Source organism: Chamaea fasciata, unplaced genomic scaffold, assembly GCF_029207755.1.
Source record: "Chamaea fasciata isolate MVZ Bird 193981 ecotype frontalis unplaced genomic scaffold, bChaFas1.0.hap1 SCAF_24, whole genome shotgun sequence".
In the NCBI taxonomy this organism is placed as follows: Eukaryota; Metazoa; Chordata; class Aves; order Passeriformes; family Sylviidae; genus Chamaea; species Chamaea fasciata.
This window is the reverse complement of record NW_027094109.1, coordinates 3,138,685-3,161,147: the sequence shown is the minus strand read 5'-3', so window position 1 is coordinate 3,161,147 and position 22,463 is coordinate 3,138,685. Positions and strand designations below refer to the sequence as shown.

The 22,463-nt window shown below is 52.4% G+C and overlaps 1 protein-coding gene and 1 long non-coding RNA gene across 3 annotated transcripts in view; both read left to right on the top strand.

The window, feature by feature from the left end:
* Window positions 1-622, top strand: part of IGSF9B (immunoglobulin superfamily member 9B) — a 39,631-nt gene extending 39,009 nt beyond the window's left edge. For both annotated transcript variants that reach the window (XM_066203570.1, XM_066203569.1), the window contains exon 21: window positions 307-622. In XM_066203570.1, the coding sequence (XP_066059667.1) occupies window positions 307-530 (224 nt within the window). In that variant the 3' untranslated portion in view covers window positions 531-622. The remainder of the gene's footprint in view (window positions 1-306) is intronic.
* An 84-nt stretch (window positions 623-706) lies between these two features.
* LOC136300849 (uncharacterized) lies at window positions 707-3,820 on the top strand. The gene is made up of 2 exons (XR_010723746.1): window positions 707-963; window positions 1,056-3,820. It is a non-coding gene; the product is annotated as an uncharacterized lncRNA (long non-coding RNA).
* The last annotated feature ends 18,643 nt before the right edge of the window (window positions 3,821-22,463 follow it).

Below are 22,463 nucleotides of genomic sequence, written 5' to 3'. Positions count from 1 at the left end.
AGTCCATTCCTGGATGCTGCCCTTGTTCCCTGCCTCCCAAAGGGATGTCTCCCCGGGCTGCTTGTCTGCAGGTTGTCCTTCCTTTGCTCCTCCAAACCGACTCCTTTCCCTGCATCGCCCACATTTAGTCATTTGTTTGGATTTTGAGTGTTAATTTGATTTTCCCTGGTGCCCAGCGTTCTCCCTTCTTGCCACGCTGCGGGTTGAGGGTCAGGCTTGCTGTCACTCCCTTTTTCAGCAAGCAAAGCGCTCTGCTCTGCCTGCCGCTGGCTCCAGTCCCATCTGCCTTCTCTCCCCCCTCCCCAGACGGCTCTGCCTCCCAGGTTCAGCACCCTCCCAGCTCTCAGGTACTGTCGCCTGACGAAGCTGTCTGCCTCCGCAAGAAGAAGAGACACCCTCGTCAGGACCCCTTCGCCCGGCTCTCAGCGCTGAAGGACGACCTCTGCCACCGGCAGCTCCCTGAAGACCAGACAGCCATTCTCAACAGCGTAGACCACGACGACACCAGCGGGCACGCCACCCTGCTCTAGCCTAGCGCCGGTCCCGGGAGGTTGAACAGGAGCGGTGGAGGGAGCTGGTGTCACACCACGGGGGGATGGAGGTGATGGGAAGGAGGGGGGGGACACCCCTGCGCTGTCACCTCTCTGAGGGGTTCGGCGGGGATGAGCTGGGGGGACCCGGGGGATGCTTTGGGGAGGATGCTTTGGGCTGGGTGTTCCTCAAATCCACTTCTCCCCCACCCCAAACAGTTTGGGTGGGCTGGGAAGGGGGGGTGTTGCACCTCGGTTATGGAAAAGATCTCTAGGCTTCAAAGGCACGGATGGAGCTTTTGACATCTGTGTCTGCAGCGCGTGTTTAGGGGGAATGTGTGGGATTGAGCAGCTGGCCCTCAATCGCCGGAAGAAATTGAATGACACAGGGTGTAATTATGTGACAAGAACCTAACAGCCCAGGCAGGAACTGGTAATCCCACGAATCTGATTATGATAAAAACACGACCAAATATTCCCAGCAAAGCTGTAATTGTGAAAATCTCCCTGCCTCCCCCTTCCCAGCCTCCCTTGACGTGAAGGTAACAGCAGCAAAACCATCCGTGACATCTTTCCTTACCTATCTCTGAAAGGGAAAAGCCAGAAAGACCCTGAGCCTTGGAATCAATGTGAGATGTGAGAAATCACCATTTGTCTGCCGTGCAAATGCACTCGAGCCTCGGTAATGCGTGCTCGGTGCCGTGCGAGCGCGCAGGTAACGGGGCTGATGTGATCTGAGGGCGTTTCCCCCTCCAGGTGCGGCGTGTGCCAGCTTTGATGAGGGTGGGTTTGATTAATTCTGCCCGACACTCTGTGTATCTCAGGCAAATGTCCTTCAGTGCCGCGGGGTGATGTGATTTCTCACTGTGTGATGGTTTCATCTCTGCCGGTAACCGCGAAGTGGGGAGACGCAGGCGTGCGAGCGAACGGGGTTTGGCTGCGTGGTCCCCAAAGCCTCCGTCGGCAGGTGCTGAGCCCCGGGGAGAGCATCTGGAAGTGCCCAGCTCTGCGGATGGACGTGGATGGCTCCGTGCAAAGCTAAGCCCAGCGTTTTGCGCCAGCTTAAAAATACGTTGCTGCTGGTTTCACCGTTTTCCCCTTTCTCCTCCTGCTCCAGCCCGGATGTGTCGGCTGTGACACTCGCCGGGGTTGTGTCCCCTCCCTTTGCCCCCTGTTCCTCTCAGTAATGCTGTTCTAACTCTTCACCAGAATGTATTTCCTCTTCAGAATAGGGTAGGTTTGGTGGCTGGTGGTTTTCTGGATTGCATAGGCCTTTTTTTTTGGTTTGTTTTTAGCAGGCAAGGTGTGACCCGAGAACAGCCGGGCTCACTTTCCTGCTCTGCCTCCACTCTCTGACTGCGTGGCCTTGGGCAAGTCACTTGACCTCTCTGTGCCTCAGTTCTCCCATCTGTAAAATGGGGATAAGTCATATTTGAGCACTTTGGACAAGCACTTGGTGGCCTACAGACTGCAAGTGCTATGTAAATGCTTAGTGCTAATACCAAGCAATCCCTACCTTTAAAATATTTAGAGTTGGTTCTTTGTTTTTTTTTTAGTTTGAAGTGGTAAAATCAACCACTGCATCCAGGTTTGCACAGTTCTTCCTCTGCGGTAAAGTGCTAAACCCTCCAGCCTGCCTGGGAATAAAACACCGAGTGTTTCATGTAGATATTCTTGCTTTGAGTGGATTCAGGCTGTAGAAAAAGAGTCAGGAGAGCTGGAGAGCCTGCAGGCATGTTTTTAGCCCCAGGCTCTCTATTTGCAAATGAAACTTTTGTTTATTCCCAGGTAGAATTGCCAAGAGATTCTCTGCAATCTCGCCTTTAATTCTGCTTTGCCTTGGTTTTTGCTCTTGCTGCTGGTTGAACCTCCAAGGGCTGAGATGTTTGGAGAAAGACGTGAGCTCAAGGTTGTGATCCGGCTCTCCGACCACGCCACACTTTTAGGTCGGAGCCTGTTGGTTGCTCTGCCTCGATATATCTGGTTTTAGAGGTTGTCCTTCCTCTCCCAGCAGGATGCTCGGGAACCTGTGACCACCAAAAGCAGAGCACCGTGTCTTTTCCAATCTCCAGGCCCTAAGTAAGGTTTGAACCACTGGACAATGAATCCTCTAAATCGATAACCAGATATTTCTGAGCTTTAACAACTTCGTGTAGGTGGTCTCAAACCATCAGCAGGTTTGTCTCGGGAAGGAGGGAGGGTCTGGCAGAAATGCCCCTCTCTTTCCAGCCTGCACCAGGGCTTTTTATTGACGTGACGAGTGACCTGACGTAAGAGCCTCAACTCTCAGAGTGAGAACTCAACCTTGCTAACAGTATGACTGCGAATTTCTTTTCTTGGGGTGTGTTTTTAGGGTTTTTCCCTAGAACCTGCTCGGATCTGAATTGATTTAATGCCATTCTCCCGCTCGGCAGCGGGGAAAACTCTACCTGGCTTGGCCAATTTCAGCTCGCCGGTCACTCCAGCCGGGCTGCTCCTGACGGACAGGACAAGTGACCCTCGGGGCCAGGGGAGGCGTGGAGGCTCTGTGCTGCCTGTGCCATGGCCAACTTGCTCTTCCTTTTGCTCTCATTGCCTCAGCCCCTTGAACAGAGGGTTGCTTTTCCATTTGAGCGCTTTCCAAACGATTTACGACACCCGTTCGGATGGGCCAGGCGCTGTCTTCAGGCTCTTGAGGTTGCTGCCTCAGGACTATGCCCCATCCCATCTTAAGGAGCTCTAGAGGACTTGGAGTGCAGGGCAGGTTGACAGAGCATGCTGGCTTGCTGGGTCAGTCTTTTGAGAGTTGTTTTCCTTTTGCAGGTGTTTTGAGCCACTGGGCTTTTCATGGTCTTCGACCTTTAGAGGCTGGAGCTGCAGCCCTCTCTCTTTCAGCCGTGTACCTGCCACGCTGCTGGAGTGGGAAATCCCGCCCGGGCGCCTCGTGGAAGCAGCTCCTCCCTAAAACCATCCTTAACTCCTTTCTCTGCTAGACCGAGTTACCTTCCGATAGACTCGGGCCGTGCTTTGGCTGACTGGCTCGCCTCTTGCTTTGGCAACCTCCTCGCTTCTCCCAGCCCTTTGGTTTCCATGCCCTTCAGGGTTGCTCCTCTCTCCTTCCGTGGACCTGGAAACATCGAAGCCGTGTCAGACGATGCCCAACACTTCCCCCATTTCACCCCCGTTTGAACTCCGTGTCGCTTTGGTGGTTTGCAAACACAGCTGCTGTTGCTGCTGCTGCTGCTTCTTCATTTTTTATTTTTTTTTATTTTTTTTTTTCATGCTGCAAAATATATCTTGATTTTTTTATCTTCCTGGGCCAAACTCTCTTATTTTCTAAGCTGCTCTGAGGTAGACAGCTCTTTCTGTATCAGTAACCGTGCGATTCCTCCTTGCACATTGCGAATGTGATGTTCCATTAGGCCCCTTGGCAAATCCTGGCCCACGGTGTAAACAATGCCTCTGAATCACCAGGATATTTGTCCCTGGGCTCTGCTGAGGTGTCAGTGTAGGGGAGCCAGCCCAGTTTTGGGGGGTCCTTTCTGGTGCTTCTCCCTGCGAGGTGGCCATGGTGGGGATGCTCCAGTGCCGGTTTCATGCTGCCGTGGGGGTTGCAGGGTTGGGGCACCCTGAGCTGGGGGAGGTGACATGGACAGGTGGGTACAGGACGCCACTGAGATCCTGTGGAAAAGGGGTGGTCCTGGGGTGCTCTCCCTTGCAGCCTGTCCAACAATGAGTCCTGGAGCAGGCAGGGGAAAAGAGCAGGGAAAATGCTTTGCCTGCTTTTCCAGCAGGACTTGCTGAGCTCTCGTCCACGTGTTTCTGAGGTGGCTTTGCCGTGCAGCCCCAGCGGCGTTTTGGTTCTGCGGTGTTTACAGGAAGGAAAATGCAAGTTGGTTGTAAGGGAGGGGAGAGGGAGAGTTCAGGGCTCGTTTGTGGGGCCCCATTTCTGTGCCTGCCACTAACAGCACCCACAGGCACAGGGAGCGATGAGTTTGTGGGATGGGGGAGCTGGAAGGTCCCAGGGTCTCTTCCCAGTCTGAAGCTCGGCATGTTTTGCAGCCTGCCCCCTGAGCTGAGAGGTCTCCGTGAACCCCCAGGGTGTCTGTGTGAGCAGGGGATGCTTTTCCTGGGAGGATTCTCATTCCTGCTGCCCTCTGCCTGTCACCGGTGACTTGCAGGCTGTTTTGGGGCACTGGTGGACTCCAGGCTGCTCATCTGGTGTTCGTCACCTTGTCAGCTGGCTCAGTGCCACCCGCTTTGGAGGAGGGCTGGAGGTGATGCTGTTTGGATATATGAATGCAAAGGGAATATAAAGGGAATAACAACTTGCTGTCCCTGCCTCTGGGAGTGTTGAGGACACTGGATTTGGGCTTAGCAGCCCAGGCATGGTCCTGGTAGGGCTTAGTCACGTCTGGTGGCATCCGGACGTGACACACGTTCCAGACTCAGTGCTGCTCCCACCTTGCCGTCTGTATTAGGACAAAAATCTGCCTGGCATTTTGGTTTCTCTTCCTGCTTCAAGCAGTGACGTAGATTTGGGAGTTCTCGGAGTTTTGGGTTGGTTTCAGCTGTAGCTCTTGTCTGGAGGTATTTTTCCATGAGGCTGGACCTTCAGGGATTTCCACACGTCCCACATGGGCTCGCTGCAGCCCTAGACTGAAGTCAGGGCTTTTCTGGAAGGCAATCTTCTCAAGGAACCGGAGTAAAACCCACTGTACATATGAGATATAAATAGATAGAGAAGCATAGGACAAAGGTAGATAAGTTTGCAGAATTCAGTAGATTTGCATGTCGGGGTATGTGTGTCTCTAGGGGAGAGTTTAGAGCCGTGCTGGCGCGGGGGGGTCAGGATGGGCAAAGTGGGGAAGGGACTGGGAGCAGCTGCAGCCTGAGGGGAATTTGGGGATGGAGAGGCACCGGCGTGACCTGCGCTGTGGTCCTGCTGCACACGACAGATCGCTCTGTTTCATTATTTCATCCCCAGCTTTTAGCTTTGCTTTCTTCATTGTCTGTGACTCACCCCTGGGCCGTGGTGTGAGGAGCAGGAGGGACAGGTCCTGTGCTCTGCGGGTCCCAGGCACGTGGGGTGTGACACAGGACACGACATGGGAGGGGGATGTCACATTGCCTCATCTCTGGTGCCATCGCTTAAAGAAAATGCTGCACCGCACAGAAAACCCTTCCCTCGAGTCCCTCTAGATGCTGCTCTCTGGTTACTCATGTGAAAGCATTTTGCTTCGCTTCTGTTCTTCCCAGAAAAGCGTGAGTCAGAAGGGATGAGAGAGGGATACAGCTAAATTTGTCCCCTGAGCTGAGGAATGCAGCACCGGCTCTGCCAGCCGGCCCCAGCAGTGCCTCCTGGGAGGGACAAGATGTTCTTGACAGCGTCTTTTTATTTTAAACCTCATTAGCAGGACTTTGAGGATCTGAGGCAGAGAGAGGGTTTGGTCACAGTGATGCCAGAGCTGGTACTGGCCCCAGCCATGGGGGCAGCCAGATTCAGGCTGGACTCCCACTGCTCTCCCAGAGCCATCCCTGTGCTGTCTGGGCACGGGGTAGCCCTTACAGAAAGCAGGATATTTACTCTCATTTCCCCCCTTCAGCTTAAATTTCTTGGTTTTTTTTTTTTTTTTTTTTTCTTCTGTTTCTGCGTATCTTGACTCCTCTCTGCCCATGTTTGTGGGAAGGAGAGGTGGGAAGTGCAGTTGTTCCTGTTAGAGATCTGTCAGGGAATGCTTGATCCAGGAACTGAGGGCTGGGAAGCAGCGACCAGATTTGGCAACACTGGTGCCAGCAGAAGGAGAAACTTAACATTGCACTTAATTCCCATCAGTTGGCACATTCCCAAGCAGGGAGGACCAGTGTGGTTGTGGGAAGGCACTGGAGATGGGAGCCTGTTCCCCTCCCTGAGTGACTGGGATGAGAGGGATCTGTGTTTGCCCCTTTTCCCCATTTTTAGGTGTTTTGGCACAGCTGGCTGAGCTCTTTTCCTCGGCATTGCGTGGCAGCAGGACGAGCATCCTCAGTCCTGGGGCTCTGGCTGACTTTTGATACGTGCATGGATGGAGGAAGGACCTGGGGAGGGGGTGGGCAGAGACAGGGGGGCAGAGGGGCTGGTCCAGGCTCGGGGGTGTTGGATGAGGCAAGCATGCGCTGTAGGGGTAGCTAAGGATTTTTATACTGGTTGCAGTGGGGTGGGAAATGCAGGATGGAGGGGCTGGAATCCCCCATGGAGGACACTTTGCCCAGAATTTGGATTTACCATCAAAATGACACTTTCTCTCCCAGGAGAGCTTTTATTCTTGTTCTCCTGAGGTTGCAGGGCTGCAAAAGAGGGTGCCCATCTTCCCGGGTCTGAAAGCTCCTTGGATTTCCACCCACTCCCCCCCAGCACTTAGATTAAAATAAAACACACACACACACACAAAAAAAAAAAGACTTGAGAAATGAGCCCCAGTATCTTTATCTAAAGAAATGATATTGGTGTATCGAAACCGCATTGTATATAAAATTAAACAAATATATATTTACTCTCTATTTTAGAAGGGGGGGAGAATAACTATTTAAAATAATTCATTAGTAATAGGTGTCAGAAACTTCTGTGCAGCATGAGAGAGGCTGTCAGAGGTGGGGAGAGTCTCAACAGCGGGAGCAGAGCGAGTATTTTTACATTATATTGCGCTTCAGCTTCTCTGCTTCTCCATCCACCTATAAATAGACAAAAAAATATATAAACAAATATATATATATATAAAAATTATATATATCTAAGTCACATAGCTGTTTTATTTTTGTATCCATGCCTAGTGCTGTTTGAGCAATACGGTGGCGAGGGAGAGGAGGGCTGGGCCAGGCTGGGGGGTCTTGCAGTGCTCCAGGGATCCGCCCGCTCCGGGCCCGGCGTCATCGCTGTTTGCTGTTTCAATAGGGAAAAAACACTAAAAAGGGGAAAAAAAAAAATCCCGAGATGGGGGAAGCCTGGGCTTGCTGCCAGCTTGCCCAGGTCCGTGGTGAGGTGGTGTTTCCGCTGAGGGCTGTCTTGGGCTTTTTTTGGGTTTTTTTGGGTTTTTTTTGTTTTTTTGGAGAAAAAAGACAAATTTGCGCTCCGAGGGCACTCGGGGAGGATGAGGCAGCTGCAGCCTGGGGGTGGCACAGGCTGGGGACACGCTGTGGGGACAGGGTCCCCACGCTGCTGCCTCCCTGGGTGCTGTTGGTCGCCTGTCCTCGCTGCCCTCAGAAACCTGGAGGGTTTCTGAAACCCTTCTGCAGTTGATGGAGCCCCTCAGAGCCACCCGGGTGGCCACGGTGGGATTTTCCAGGTCCCTGCACCTGGCTGGAGCAGGGAACCTTCTCCGTAGGGAATGTCAATACCTGGCCAGCAGGGCTGACCTGTGCCCTGGGGGCTGCTGCTGTCCACTGGGGCAGGATGTGGGGCTCTCCCTGTCTGGATGGGTGGGATTTGGAGCTCTGGATGGGATGAGAGGCTCTCCCCTTCCTTGTGGAAGCGATGTGGGGCTCTCCCTGTCCCTGTGGAAGGGATGTGAGGCTTTCCCCATCCCCATGGATAGGATGTGGGGCTGTCCCTGTCCCGATGGGGGAGGTGACATTGAGGCCTGGCACAGTGGGAATGTGCTGGGGGTATCTGGGGCTTTTCCTGCAGGGCAGTGCGGACCCGCCAGATCCCTGCCCCCTTCCCTGTGGGCTGTGGGGGGACAAGGAGCCAGTTTGGGACAGAGCATTGCCAGGGAGCTGCAAACCACCCCTCTACCTTCGCTGGGGCACGATTTGGGGATTGTCTTTGGGCAGTGGCGATCGGGGCTTCACTCCCCTTGGTCTGTGTCCCACAATCCCGGGCTCTGGGGGGATCCAGGTGACGCTCTTTGGGCTCAGATGTCCCCGAGGGGACAGTGGCACCGCCCCGGAGTGCTTACACCCCTCCAGAGGCAGGCAGAGGTCCCTCAGCGTGGTCATGTCCCCACGGCTGAGGCACGAATGTATCCCGGGAGCTGGCCCCTCGCAGCGGCCCCGTGTCCTCCGTAGGTGTCACCTGTATTTTCCATGATATTTCTCTCTTCTTCGTCGGGTCGGGGGGGGGGGGTGGGGCTGGGGCTGGGGTGGGGGATGTTTCTAATATCCAGCCGAGATTTGTTCAGCACCAATTCTTGATATCGAAGCAAAGCATGTTTGGTGGGACTAACTTGCATTTATTAGCGGTAAATACATTAAGTGAGTATTTTATATGTTATAAAAAAACAAACAAACAAACAGACACACACACACAAAAAAAAAAAGGATGTCAGGAGAAAGAGAAGGGATGAGATTTCTCACTTCTCGGTGTCCGGGCTGGGGGGCTGCCTTGCCCCCCCCCGGCGGGGCTTTGGGTATTGCTGGGGGTGGGCAGGGGGGCGGGCAGCTTTCTCCTTTCCCCATCTCCCCTGGAATCACTTACAGAAAAAAAAAAAAAAACAGGCAAAGGAAAGCTAGAAATGTTTACAAAGCACACTTCCCACAGTACCGTTAACCCTCTGGATGCCAAACAGACACATCGGGAGCTGCTCCCTCCCCGCGCTCCGGGGGACTCAGGGGCGGCGGCTCCGACACCATCGTCCCGCTTCCCGTGGTTTCTTTGGTTCGGTTTATTTTTTGGCACCATCCCCGCTGCCTCCATCCGCGCACACCTGCTCGGAGCTTGCTTTCCGGGGGGGGGGGGCGGGGGGTGTTTGCTTCCAGCCCCCGCCCAGGCTCTTCCCGCTCGGCTGGGAGCTGAGGGAAGCGCCTGCCTCTGCTCGGGGAGGTTCTGGCTCGGTGGGAGATGCTGGCACTCGCTCCTTGCCCTCCCAGGTGCACTTTAAGGCCAAACTTCCCTTTCTTTCCTTCTCTGGGGCTGGCAGAGAGCAGGCAGGGGATGCTCCCGTGGCCCCAGGGGGTGCAGGACCTTCCACAAGACTGTGCAGGCTCCGGTCCCTTGGCATTTCCCATGTGGGAAAGCCCTTTGGAAATCCTGGAAATGCCCACGTCGCCCTAAGGTTCATCCCTTGGGCATTTGGGGATCACGCCTGCACGCCAGCTCCTCGGGCAGCAGCCCTGGAGCATCTCCAGCTCTCCCATGGGAGCATCCCTGGCTCTCCGGGGGAGCCCAGACTTTTTAATCCCCTTTTAATAGGTTTGTAGACTCTGAATCCTCGTAGACCTCCATAGGTAGCTCTTGATTTAATCCCCTCCTAACCCCATAGTATTTTCCCCTAAGGCAGGATTTTCTTCCGGACCCAACGCGTCTCTGGTTGCGTGGGACAACTTTTTCCTCTTTTTAAGAAGAATTTCTTGCCTCTGGATATAAAGACTAGACCATCCAACCTCGTTTCCATCTCTTGACTGTCAAGTATTACAATGTATAACACACGTTAGGGTGCTCTTTGGTGCTGTTTCAATGGTAACCAGTGGAACTGACTTTTTTAAAATAACAATAACAATAAAAGAAACTCTAGTGCCGCTGGTTCCATAACGTTCGTTGTTGTGACATTTTTTTTTTCTTTTTCTTTGAAAGTTTTGTTAGGTTGTTTTTTGGGTTTTTTTTTTTTAAAATTCTTTTTTAATTTTTACTAAACCGTGAGTAGCGATCAGCTGCTGGGTTTCTGTGGTGTTGATTTTAGTGACTGGTGGCTGCTGAGAGCTGGGCGGGCTGTGTCACAACTTGGTGGGATTTGGGATCGAGTCGCTTCCTTTTGGAACTGCACACAGCAAAACGAGCATTTGATGGGAGCCCAGACGGCAACTAGAGGGTTAATTTTTGAACTTTCAGGTATGTTCCTCAGAAGAAAATAATAATTAAAAAAAAAGAATAAAAAAAAAAAGATAAGAGAAACAAGACACTATTTTTTCAGTAAGCTTTTTTTTTTCTGTAAACGATTTACAAATAAATCGGACATGATGGTGCTGTACCAAAGCCTTATACGAAACTTATTCCGCTCTCTCTATAATCTCTCTGTATCTGTATTGTTGCTCTCGGCCTCCGCCAGGGCCAGGAAATGCCAGCAGGAGGGACCGGTGGCCGCGCTCGGCATCGGCATCCCTGGAATTCCCCGGGATGGGAATCGGCATTCCCCGGAATTCCCGGCCCCGAGGGGAGGGAAAGCCAAAATTCCAGCATCGCTCCCTAGGCGTGCGATGAGGGGTACAAATGGGGGGAGGGGGGGTCCCTCACCCCAAACTCTCCTTCTGACTGGGTGCTACCCTGCCCTGGGCAGGGATCCGAGACCTCGCCGGGATCCCCGGGATAACGGCCCGCCGAGCCCCCTCCCCGGGGGGGTTTTACATCTTCCAGCTCAGCCCGACCTCCGCAGTGCTTAGCCAAGGCAGACCCCTGGCTCTTGCCCTGCGAGCCCTCTCCCAGCCCTTCCCCTGGGGCCGGCCGGGAGCTGGGGCTGCTTTGATAGCTCTAAGCAATAATCCCACTCTGCCAAGAAAGTTGGGTCCTTTTGGCTCTTGGACTGTTGTCGGTTAATGAGTAAATGCTAATAAGCCAACAAAAAAAACAAAACAAAAACAACAAAACAATAATAATAATTGGAAGAAACGAGAGTTTGAAGCCCTGCCTTACTGGGAGTAGCTGGTCCCTCGGTCTCTGCCTGTTGGGATTTTAAGGCCTGCTGAGTACTTAATTTATCGCCGGTAACATTGCATGTTCATAGATTGACTTCTTGAGTTGATTCATTTTCTTATTTTAATGTACCCACTATAAGAAATTCTGGCAGTGTCGCAATGTTACGTACAACTAGCCATGCTGTAGGAGAATGATGGGTTTTGGAATCGATTAACTTGCTCCTCATGTAACATTACCCTGCTTCAGAAATGTTTTGTATTTTGATATAAATAAACATTTGCTAAAAAAAAGAAAAAAAAATAAATATATCTATAAAAAGGCTTGGTTGCTGTCATTGATTTGGTCGGAGGGGCTGTGGGGAGGGGGGTGGGCTGCCCCTGAGGTGTTTGTGGGGAGATGCTGGGCTGTTCTTTGCCCTAAACATCCCAAGTTGTGTTGTCCCCCTGGGATTTGCAGCATGTCCCAGCTGGTGCTCCGGGCTGAGGTGGATATGGGATGGACGCTGGTGCTCAGGTCCTGGTTTTGGGCAAAGAGTAGGAGGGGAGACAGCCCCAGCCCCATCTGACAGGGAGATGATGGACAATGAGCCCTGTCCCTTGCTGTCCCCTCCCGCAGCTTCCCTTTGTCATCCGTCTCCTCCGACCAGGCTAACCCGCACTCCCCTCCCCTTGATCTGCTGCCTTTGGAGTTTGGGGCCATCTTTTTTAGCACTGCTTCATCCCGCAGGAGCCTCCCCGGTTAATAAAGCCTCTGTGCAGCCCTGGAGCGCGTCCGGGACCGGGTGATGCCACCGCGCTGTCGCCAGCCCGGCTAGTGGCCGTGCCACGAGGTGGCAGTGCCGGCTCGGCAGCTCCCGGCGCTGCTGGTGAGCTTGGAGGGGGAAGAGGCTGCCTGGACCACGGCCAGCATCGCTGTCCTCCACCCTGTGTGTCCCCCACAGGGCCGGGATGCAGGGGATGCTTCTGTCTGTCTGTCTGTCTGTCTGTCCCCCTGCTTGCCCTTCAGCTATCCCCCAGCGCTGGGGTCCGCACGAAGTTCCCCCCCCCGCCTCCCTGCAAGGTGTTTCGGGGTGGAATATGTGCTGCCCTCACACTCCTCAGCATGCTGGGGATGTGGCTGAGCCCCTGCAGCACCCCCAGGGTCGGTTCCAGGGTTAAACCCCAGCTCCCCCGCGGTGAGCAGGGATGCTCAGCTCAGGGCACCGCTGCATCTTTCAGGTGCCAGCTCCCGGTTAAACCCCCTCTCCAGGGGCGAGCAGGGATGCAGAGAAAGGCTGTCCTCACATCCCTCACCAGCTGCTCCCCAAAACTGGGGGGTGAGGCAGCCCTGGACCCTGCACACCCCTGCTTTGTCGGTGCAGGGGTCAGGGACCGTCCTGCCGTGGTCCCAGTGAAGCGTCGAATAAGGATTTTACAACTAGAAATTGTAAAGCAGGTGTGTTTTATTTCCAGCTGGGACACGCAGCGGGATATCTCCTCCAAACCCTGAGTACCCGGCCGAGACAAGGTCCAGGTTTAAACACACATTGGTCCCACAAACCCACACCTGCCCGGTTTAAATACACATTTAATCAAAAATTGATCCCACAGAGCCACACCTCCCCACCCGCCCATTCCCCGCCTTCTCTCATTTTGTATTCTAATTAGCTGCCACGCCTCCTGATGGTCGTGAGTTGGGGTTTTGGGAGGAAGGCCGACGTCTTCCTCAGGTTGATCTTCGCTTCTAAGCAGGCACAGTGGAAGTTTAGCTATTTTTCAAGTCACTTTGCTCCTGCCGAAGATTAAGAGCTTAATTTTGCTAAATTCAAGCCACAAAGTTCTGCTTTATCGATTTTTAACAAATACCTCTGTCCTGCTTTGCTGAGTTTCAACATTATACATCTGACCTATTTGACTTATACTTAGTAACTACCTAACAACCAAGCTTAATAGCTAATCTTCTATGTGTTCTCAATACAAGCTGTTTCTCTACTTCTACAGAATCACCAAAAGCTGCTTCTAAATTCTTGTATTTTTACATTTATAAAAATCCTCCGTATCACCAGCACAGGTGGGAAGATGTTGTGGGGCTGCTCAGGTGCTGCCCTCCAGCTTTGTTCCAGGCTTGGCAAAACCCTGAGGGAAGGAGGAGGAATTCTTCCAACTGGGTCTACAGGAGAACTGATGCGTGCTGCTTCAGAGGGAGTGAGGGGGCAAATTCAGGGTGGTTGGGCTGTGACTGAGGACTGTGCAGTTGAATTGATGCCTTTTGGGCTACCTAAAAACAGAGGCCAGACAGAATTAAGAGAATAAAAAGCAGTTCTGTTTATTGAAGGGCCTCCAGGTACATTTAGGGCAGACAAAGCCCCCCAGGGGCTGCACCCAGAATGGACAATGGGCACGGCTTTGCACACTTTGATCAGTTTGGTCCATTTGCACATTGGGGGTTCATCTTCCAATTCCAGCTCCAGCTAATGAAGTCATTGACCCCAAGTTTGCTGCCCCCAACTCCCTTTTGTTTCCATCTCTGGGGCCTGAGGCAGTGAGGTGTCCTTGACTGCCAGGCCTGGAGAGGAATTGTTGTGTCTGCCCAAACTGGGGAAGCAGCAGCTCACACTGTAGGTGGAGTTTGGAGTTCTGCACTGAAGAACTGCAGGATTACAGAGAGATGGAAAATAGAAAAGCTCAAATCCTGAGGCATCAGAATGACGCTGCTGGAGCTCATCCAGGCTGTGTGGGTCACAGGGATGCTCCCTGGGCTGGGGGAGGATGGCACTGATGTGCATGGCAGCTGTGAGCCCCCAGTATCCCCAGTCCACCCAGTACAGGTGGGCAGCCCAGCCGTGCTGACGGCCTGGGCACGGTCCCCTGGCAGTGCTTTGAGCCTCACGAGGACAGCTGACATTTCCTGAGGGCAGTTTGGACTCTCTCCAAGGGTGCAGGGGCTGAGAAAAAGCCTTGAGCCGTAATCACCGAGCCGAGGTGTTCCCAGCATTTTGAACACCTGCCCCCAGGTAACAAATTTATTTCACCCCCCGGAGCCAGGCAGCATTTCCCTCCTATGGAGCCCAGATCTGGCTCCTGGCTCTTTCCCAACCCCACTGGGGGCCAAACCTCTGCTGCCAGGGCGGGTGGCACTGGCAGGAGGTGGCAGAGAGGAGAGGGGAGGCACCTCCTGCTCCGGGGGAGGCTCGGTGCCCTCCGCAGTAGGTCTGGCTGCAGGCACAGTTTCTGCTATCAGTGAATTATTGATTGGATTTACCGCCACGGCTCTGACAACACCATTACTGGCTTTGACTTCATGTTTAAATCATCACTCCAATAGCTCTGAAAGATGCGATCTTTTATTTAAAACGCACTCAGTGGCTCTTTTTGATCCCCCTGGCTCGATGTGCTGCTGGCTGGGGCGCAGCTGGGGGAGCACAGTCCCTGCACGAGGGGCTCCGGGGACACACAAGGTCACTCTGCCGAGGGTGGAAGGAAATAAAACTTTCACCTCATGCTCCAGATGAAAGGCTGCAGGTAACGGGGAGGGCCAAGAGCTGTGGGGGCCGTGCCATGCCCTCTGTCCCCTTTCAGCCCCGTCCCTGCAGGATCCACACAGACCCCTGCGGTTGATGGAGCAAGCAGGGAGCACCTCCAGGGCTCTGTGTCCCCTTCAGCCCCATCCCTGTGGGATCCACACAAATCCCTGCAGCTGATGGACTAAGCAGGGAGCACCTCCAGGGCTCTGTGCCCCCCAGCTCAGCCCACAGTGCTCTCCCAGACATCCCCAGGCCACTGCTGCCATCCCCATCCCCAGTTCTTCCCCAGGATGAATCCCAGACACTGTGCCTGTGTCTCCACAGCTTCTTCCCACCGTGCCCTGGCTCTGGGGTGTGCAGGGCAGCTGTGCTGCTCTGGGGCTGCAGGTTTTGGGGCACAGCAATGGGTGCAGCGGCCCATGAGGCCAAAATTCCCCCATGCCCAGCTGTGGGGCTGTGGGGTGCTCCGTGCCATCCCTCTGAGAAGCTGCACCACTGACTCCAGCAGGATGGCAGGGCTGCCTGCATCCCTGCTTGTCTTTTTATCAGCTTCACCATCCAATATTCCCAGGCTGCTTTGTCTTTGCTTTACATTTATCAATATTACCAGCTGATCCCGCAGCCCCACTCGGTGGGTTTATTAATATTGCCCTCTGATCTGTGGGAAGCGGCCGCGCTTTATATTCCTGCCCCATCCCCAGCTCCTCCAAGCCCCCACGCCATGTTTAATTAGATTTTCTCCTTGGCTCAGGCAAACACAAATTGAGCTCCTGGTATCTCTCTGCTGTGCTGGAGCTGGTGCCTGGCTGAGGTGGACAGCATCTTCCACCACATTAATATTCTAGTGCTGGTGCCTGTCTCGAGATGGTGCAGTCTGGGGGGGGGTTGCCTGGAAAAGGGATTATTTCTAACCCTCCACCCTGTCTTCCATGGATGGCAATTAACTTGGCAGAGAAATAGCTTTTCCTGCTAGGTCAGGGTGGCCAGGTCGAGGGTTCATGGTCAGGAAGCAGCACAGGATCCCTGGATCAGAAATCAGAGCTGCTGCTTCCCCCTCTCCCCCTGCATTCCCCTCATCCTGCTGGTGTGGGCCATTAATGTCATTTTTCAAGGAATCCTTCTGGGCTTGGCTTTCCCCAACTCAGTGGGGACCAGCATCGGCCTCTCCCACTGCTCCATGGCAGTTTTTCCACATCAGAGGGAAAGAAAATTGTTTATGCAAAGTTTGTCAGTCCCTCCAGGCACGAAGGGAAGGGCTGATTGTTCTCCAGCTATCTCAAATCTTTTGCCAGTTTCCAAAATTAAAATTTTTTCCCTGTGTCTTGCAGACATATTTGGTGTTCATGCCTGGGTTTCCAGCTTACTGTCCAGCAGCTGCATTATAATTAATATTATTATTACTATCATTACTATCATTACTAGTACTACCATATTTTTTTATTTGGGTTTATTTGGTTGTGTTTTTTAAATTTTATTTTATTTTATTTTATTTTATTCCCCCCCTCCTGAAAATAAAGAAATAGTTTTGTTTATTGGATTTCTCCCCCTGCCACGCTCTCACCCTTTGTGTGTTCCTCTTCTCCCAGGGAATACAGGATGGAATTTACTCCAGGGATGCTCACACGGACGCTCATGCAGGGACCAGAAACCCCCTCCTGGGGCTGGATCTGCCTTTCCCAGCTGTGATTCAATAGGGCAAAGAGCTTTCCATCCCTGCAGCCTGTGGTGCTGCTGGGATGCAGGATCTGCTCCCCGGGATGCTGAGTCTCCTTTCCCAGCCCTGCCGGAGGAATGTGCTCACTTGAGTCAATAGGAAGCTAATTAAGCCATTTATCTGGGAGAAGCAGCCACTCCTGGTGAGCTCTGCTGGCGGGATGGAGGAGGAAGGAGCACAGAGCTGGGGAGAGCAGGAGAAGGCTGTGGGCAGACCTTGGAAAGGGAGAGTTTCAGCTGGGAGCTGAGCAAGGTGAGTCTCCTCCACAGCATTCCCTGCCAGGACACTGCCGACCCCTAGGAGAGATCCTGGTCTTCCGTGTGCTGCCTGAAACAAGCCCCTGATGATGCTGCCGTGCTAAAATCACCAATAAACTGCTTTTCCATCTGAGGAGTTGGTGTATCTATCTGAGTTCTGTAACGCCCATCATTCCCACCCACACTGACAAACAGTGTTTATTCCCAGCTGCCCCTCATGCAGGGGACTCAAATCCTATTTTTTTCCCCCCTCAAACTCGCCTCTCCAGGAAGACCGGGATTGATGTTTGCAGAGCATGGCTCTGCACTGAGGCAGGCTGCACTTTAAATTGACTTTTTTAGTGGAGCCCTGGGAGGTTTTTCCGAGGAGTGCAGCCTATTCTTCAGGGCTTTTATAAGCCTTTAGTAGCTTAAGACACAACTAAGTTTGCCCTAATCCCTCATAAAAGCACGTAGGTTTTCTTGCCCTTCTGCTGCATCAAGGTCTTAGCCTGGCGCTTTCCTCCTCTGTTGTGTTTGTCTGATGGATGGGAAGGAAATGCCGATGAAATTTTCCTTTTTAAAGACCTGGATCCTTGGATCAAATCCATCCAGGGAGGCTCTGGGCAGGGGATGGGTTCCATGGGACAGGGGGAATGTCTCATCCCTGACGTGGTGGCATAAATCCTTTTGGTTCCATGAGCGTGCAGCACCCGGGGAAATCTTCAGCTGGATCATCCCCCCAGCGATCCAGAATGAGGGGGACAGGGTAAAAATGTGGGGAAAAAGGATTTTCCCAGCAAAATACCAGTAACCCTGCAGTGAGAGGGGCTGTGCAGCTCTGCCCCACAAGAAGATGCCCAGCCATGGGTGAGTTGGCTGATGCAGCATTAGACACATGCAGAGGGATTTTTCCTTCAGTTTAGAGAAGTTTTTTGGGTTCTGGCTGGGGTTTATTCTCACAGACATGGCTTTTGTGAGGAGAGATGAAGTGCTGCCTTGGAAGTTTGTAAGTGGGTGGACGCAGAGTGGTCTGTGTTTGGCTGGGGCTGGGCGGGAATTTATTCCCCAAGAGAATTCTCGTGGGTGCCTGCAGGCTGAGCTGTGCCTCATTCTCCAGCCTTTTCCCAACCCGGGGCTGTCCCGGGGTCACTCTGTGGTGGGGTGTGTGCGTGTTCCTGATCCCAAAAGGAGGATTTCTGCAGCCAGGGCAGGGAATGAATCCTGTGCTGGATGTTATCCCTGCAAAGCATCTTTGAAAGCCCCAAACCCCCAAGGAGCTTTGTGGGGTGACACTGGGGATCTCAGCAGAGCCAGGCTGAATGCAAACAGGAGGAAAAAAAAAACAACCCTGCACCCCAAAACCACACATAACGGGGGCTTGTCTGCCAGTGGAGGAAAATTCGGGTCCCTCTGGGCCAGCCTGGCGGGAGCTGCCCCATTTGCATATTAGGGGTGAGTTTATGAATTATGCAGCCACCACGGCACGTCCAGAGGAATCGGCTGCAACATGCAAAGCATATTTATCTTTGTGTCTTATTGATTTATTTTTCCTCTCCTGTTTTTTCAAGCTCGAGCGGCTGCAGCGAGGAAGGGAAAACAGCCCAGGCAGCCGAGGGGCTGCAGTGGGACAGTGTCCTCTCCCTGCAGCCATCAGTTCCACGGGATTTCTCCTCAGAGCTGGGAGCTCTTTTGTAGAGACCAACGTGTTCTGAGCACTCTGATGCTTGTTTTGGTGGAGCATGACCCTAGGAATATTTCAAAGAGGGAGTGGAATCATTTTTGGTGACAGCAAAGGTGCTTCTGGAGGGTGACATGGACCATGGAGTGGTGAGAGGGACAGTGACCAGGAATTTTCCTCTGTGGGCATCATCTCAGGTCCTAGACAGGAGCCAGGCTGTGAGGACACGTCAGAACATTCGTCCTCATCTGGGCAGAAGTGCAACCATCCATTACCACATTGTCTCCATCGTCTCTTTGTCCATCCATCTCCCCTTTCCACTCATTAACTCCACCATCTGCTCCTCCATTTATCTCCCATCCTGGCCAGTAAATCATCCCTGTCGTCCCTCTCCATCCATGCATGAGAGAAGAACCTCTTGGTCCCCTCCTCATCCCGGACCCCCAGGGCCTGGTTTGAGCTTGGAATTCAAGGCTCCATCCAGGAGGGAAGCTCCCAGAGCCCTTGGGGCTTTATTTTATCTCCTAGATGGCTCCAAACCGCTCAGGGACTGCAGGAGGCAAGCGGAGCTGCTCCATCCCCAGGTGCTGGACTGCAGGTACCACTCACATCCACACTCCACCTGCCTTCTCCTGCATCCATGGCAGCGTCCCCAGCTCGCAGCCCTCCCGGCTGTGCCCTTTTCCCCCCGGCAGCAAAGGTTAGCCGAGATCACAGAGCCAGCCGGCTGCCCAGATTCCCACTCCCCGGGGCTAATTACGGAACAACATTAGATAAAAGTCAACATATGTTGCAAAAGGCACTATGTATCAGCTCCTGACAGCTCCTAACAATGTGCTCATGTAACAGCTGTCAGGCTGCAATGCTCGGAAATGAGGAATATGTTGATTTATGGATATCAGATCTGCCCTCACGTTCGCCGACGGCGGCGCCAGGACGGGCTGTTCCCCACGCCCCGCCTCAGCCTCCTGGTCTTCCCTCCTGAGGGGAATGGTTGACTTCCAGATGTGCCCACCTTTGTGTCGCTGCTCCTACAGCGGAGGAAAATCCCCGAATCCTGTTGTTTCTGAGGTAGGAGGAACTGCCCCCTCTCCATGAGCTCGGAGAGCAGAGAGGTCCGTCCAGCTCAGGAAGGACGTGGAGCTGCTGGAGAGAGGCCAGAGGAGGCACCAGGAGGAGCAGAGGGATGGAGCAGCTCTGCTGGGAGGAAAGGGGCTCGGGCTCATGTTTGGCAAGGAAAGAGCTTTTGGGAAGTGCAATCGTGCAAAAGAAGTGAAAGTACGTACACAGAATTCATATTATCACAGAATATTCTGGGTTGGAAGGGACCCACAAGGGTCATCCAGTCCAATCCCTAGAATGTTGTCCAAATGCTTCTTGAGCTCTGTCAGGCAGGTGCTGGGACCACTTCCTTGGGGAGCCTGTTCCAGTGCCCAGCACGGCTCAGGTGGGGTTGTTGGTGAGGGAGGAGGGGATAAACCAGCCCTAAACTTGTGGAATTTAAAATACAGGTGTGTCTTCCCTTTCTCTCTGTGTTTCCAGCAACCCTCAAGGCTCGAGGAGTTTTGTAATGGAGATATTTCTTCTCGGGAATGGGGTGGGACTGGATGTTTTTGGGGCCAGCTGGGTTTGCTCCAGCTGTGGGAGGGGGAAACGTGGCCAGGGATCCAGCAAGACTTCAAGATTCCTGTTGGGAAGGCAGTGGATCCAAAATGAATTTCACGTGGGGATGGTATTTCAGCTCTTAACGTCAAGAGACATCATTTTTCGTTTCCTTTTCCAAATAGTTATCCCTAGCAGGGTTTGCATTTCCCTTTAATTTATTCCAGCCATGTTTTCCTGTATGTGCACACTGGTTTTCCAACATTTTGTGGGGCTGTTTTCCTGATTTTTTTTGACAAATATGAATAAAGATGTGCTCTGTAATCACTCTCTTTTTATTTTTGGGTGCTGGGGGTCTCATCCCCTGTAACAACCCTGCCAAGCTTCCCCAACTGCAGGGGGAATGTGTAAATCCCAGCAAAAGTGCTCGTTCCATTGAAATTTGAAAATATAATAAAGCCGGTTATATCACTTTATAAAAAGCAATAATAAAAAAAAAAAAAGGTTAATGTCCTTCCTCAACTTGCAGCCTGTGTGTTTTAATCTGCAAAACAATAATGGAAAACTCCATTTATGGAGCTGCAGAGTAGGTTGGACTGAGCCTTTACAAAACCTCACATAAGACTAAATAAACTCAGGCTCCATTGCAATTTGCTCTTTATAGGCTGATATTTACCAGCCTAGCAACTCCTCTACTTCCTAACTTGACTATATCTCATTTTTTTTAATACATATTCATTATTTACAAACTTGTTTCCACTCTCCAATTTCTGCTGCTTTGTGTGATTTCTCGTGGGAATTCTTTTAATATGCAGATTTCATAGGAAATATTTTTATATATAGGTATTTTGGCTATGTAATTATCTCAGGTCTATTGTGTTTAATTCCAAATATAACTTTGCAATTCCCCAAAGGATGACTCTGTTTTGGGTTTTCCCCTCTTGGGGGAGGTTTTATTAACCATAGGGATGTGGGTGTGAGTTTTGGGGGAAAGGTGGACGGGGGAATTATCCCAAATTCCCCATGCAGGGCAAATCTGGGAGGAGGAGACGGTAAAGCAGCTTCAGGATGTTTTATTTCGCCCCAGTGGTGGGAAAAAGATCTCTGGGAATCTTTACCTTTCCCCACTTTGATGCTCAGATGGGGAACAGGAACTGGTGGCTGCCGGAGGAGCGAGAAGCTCCCACAAACTGTATCAAAAGCAAGTGCACATTAATGGGCTTTTTCCTTTTTTTTTTTTTTTTTTTTTTTTTTTTTTTTTTTTTTAATGGGGTTTGGACACTGAGCCTGGGATTCATCCAGGCTGGACCAAGAGCTCTGTGGCATTTGGAATGCAAATCACCCAGCCATGCCTTAATCATTACCACCGGGAGACAATTAGGGTTAAAATATAGATTTTTCTACAACAAGGCCAAACTGTAGAGACATAAAAAGAAGAAAGTCTGGCTATGATTCATTTATATCAGCCTGTTGCTTTGAGGAGGTTGTTAGAGGTTGGGAAAGAGCCTAAATCCAGAGATCTGCTCCAAAACAGGGGAGAAAAGTGGGGTTGAGGTGGGTTCCCCCTCCGTGGAATTCAAGGCTGGCTGATGCCACAGAATTCCCCCCTCCGGCATGAGAACCCAGCAGCAAAAAGGGTTGGAAACAGGGAAATTAGCCAGCTGTGCTGGAATCTGATCGAAAGTGCAAAGCAGAGGATGAAGGGGGTGAACAGAAAGGGCCTTTTTTGCATTTTGATAATCTTGCGGGGTTTATGAGCAAGGCAAACTTAATAACATTGGACGAGAGCCTTGCTGAGCACTGCCCGGGCTTGTGCAGGGAGCGGGGTGAGGAAAGGGCTGGGAGAGCACAAGGGGGGCACTGGGGGACCCCCAGGAGCTGGGGGTGAGTGTTTGGTGCCAGCCTGGGCTTCTCCTTTTCCCCCTTGGCTTTTCTCCAGGGATTCACCCAACACTGATCCCACTGACGTTCGGAAACTGTAGGAAATATTCCATTTTTTTTTTTTTTTTTTTTTTTTCACAATTTCTGGCCTTGAAGGGAGGAGGAGGGGGAAGAAAAGAATGAAAAATTTTGATTTCACAGGTTATTCCCAATCCCAGCTCCCTGGGGTGTCCCCTTGCCCACCTGTCCTGCCTCAGCATCATCACTGGGGCTGGTGGGTGGGAGCCAGGCTCCCCGTGGACCCACACAACAATTTTCCCAGCCTTTCTCCTTCCTCTTGCTCTCTGCTTTCCCCAGATCAGCACCGAGGGTGAGGAACGGGAAGCAGCACGTCCTGCACCCCTCCTCTGCACCTTGGAATGACCTTTCCAAACCCAAACCCCGTGGCCGGAGCCAGCACACGGCTTTGGATTATCCCTGCCCAGATTGTGGGACTGTCCCTGTGGGGAAAACCCAACAACAGCCGCGCTCTAATCTTTAATTAGAGAGTTAATTACCCTCGGAGGCTTATGAGGGGGAAGCTGGACATGGAGGGGAGCTGCTTTGTGAGTGTAAGAGGGGGCAAAGACCTTTGGGGTTGGGGGCGCTGGAGGCTCCTGCTTGTAGCTGGATGAGGAGTGGGCACCTGAGCTGTCCCCTTGTCCCTCCTCTCCTGCCCCCAGGGATGGATCCCAG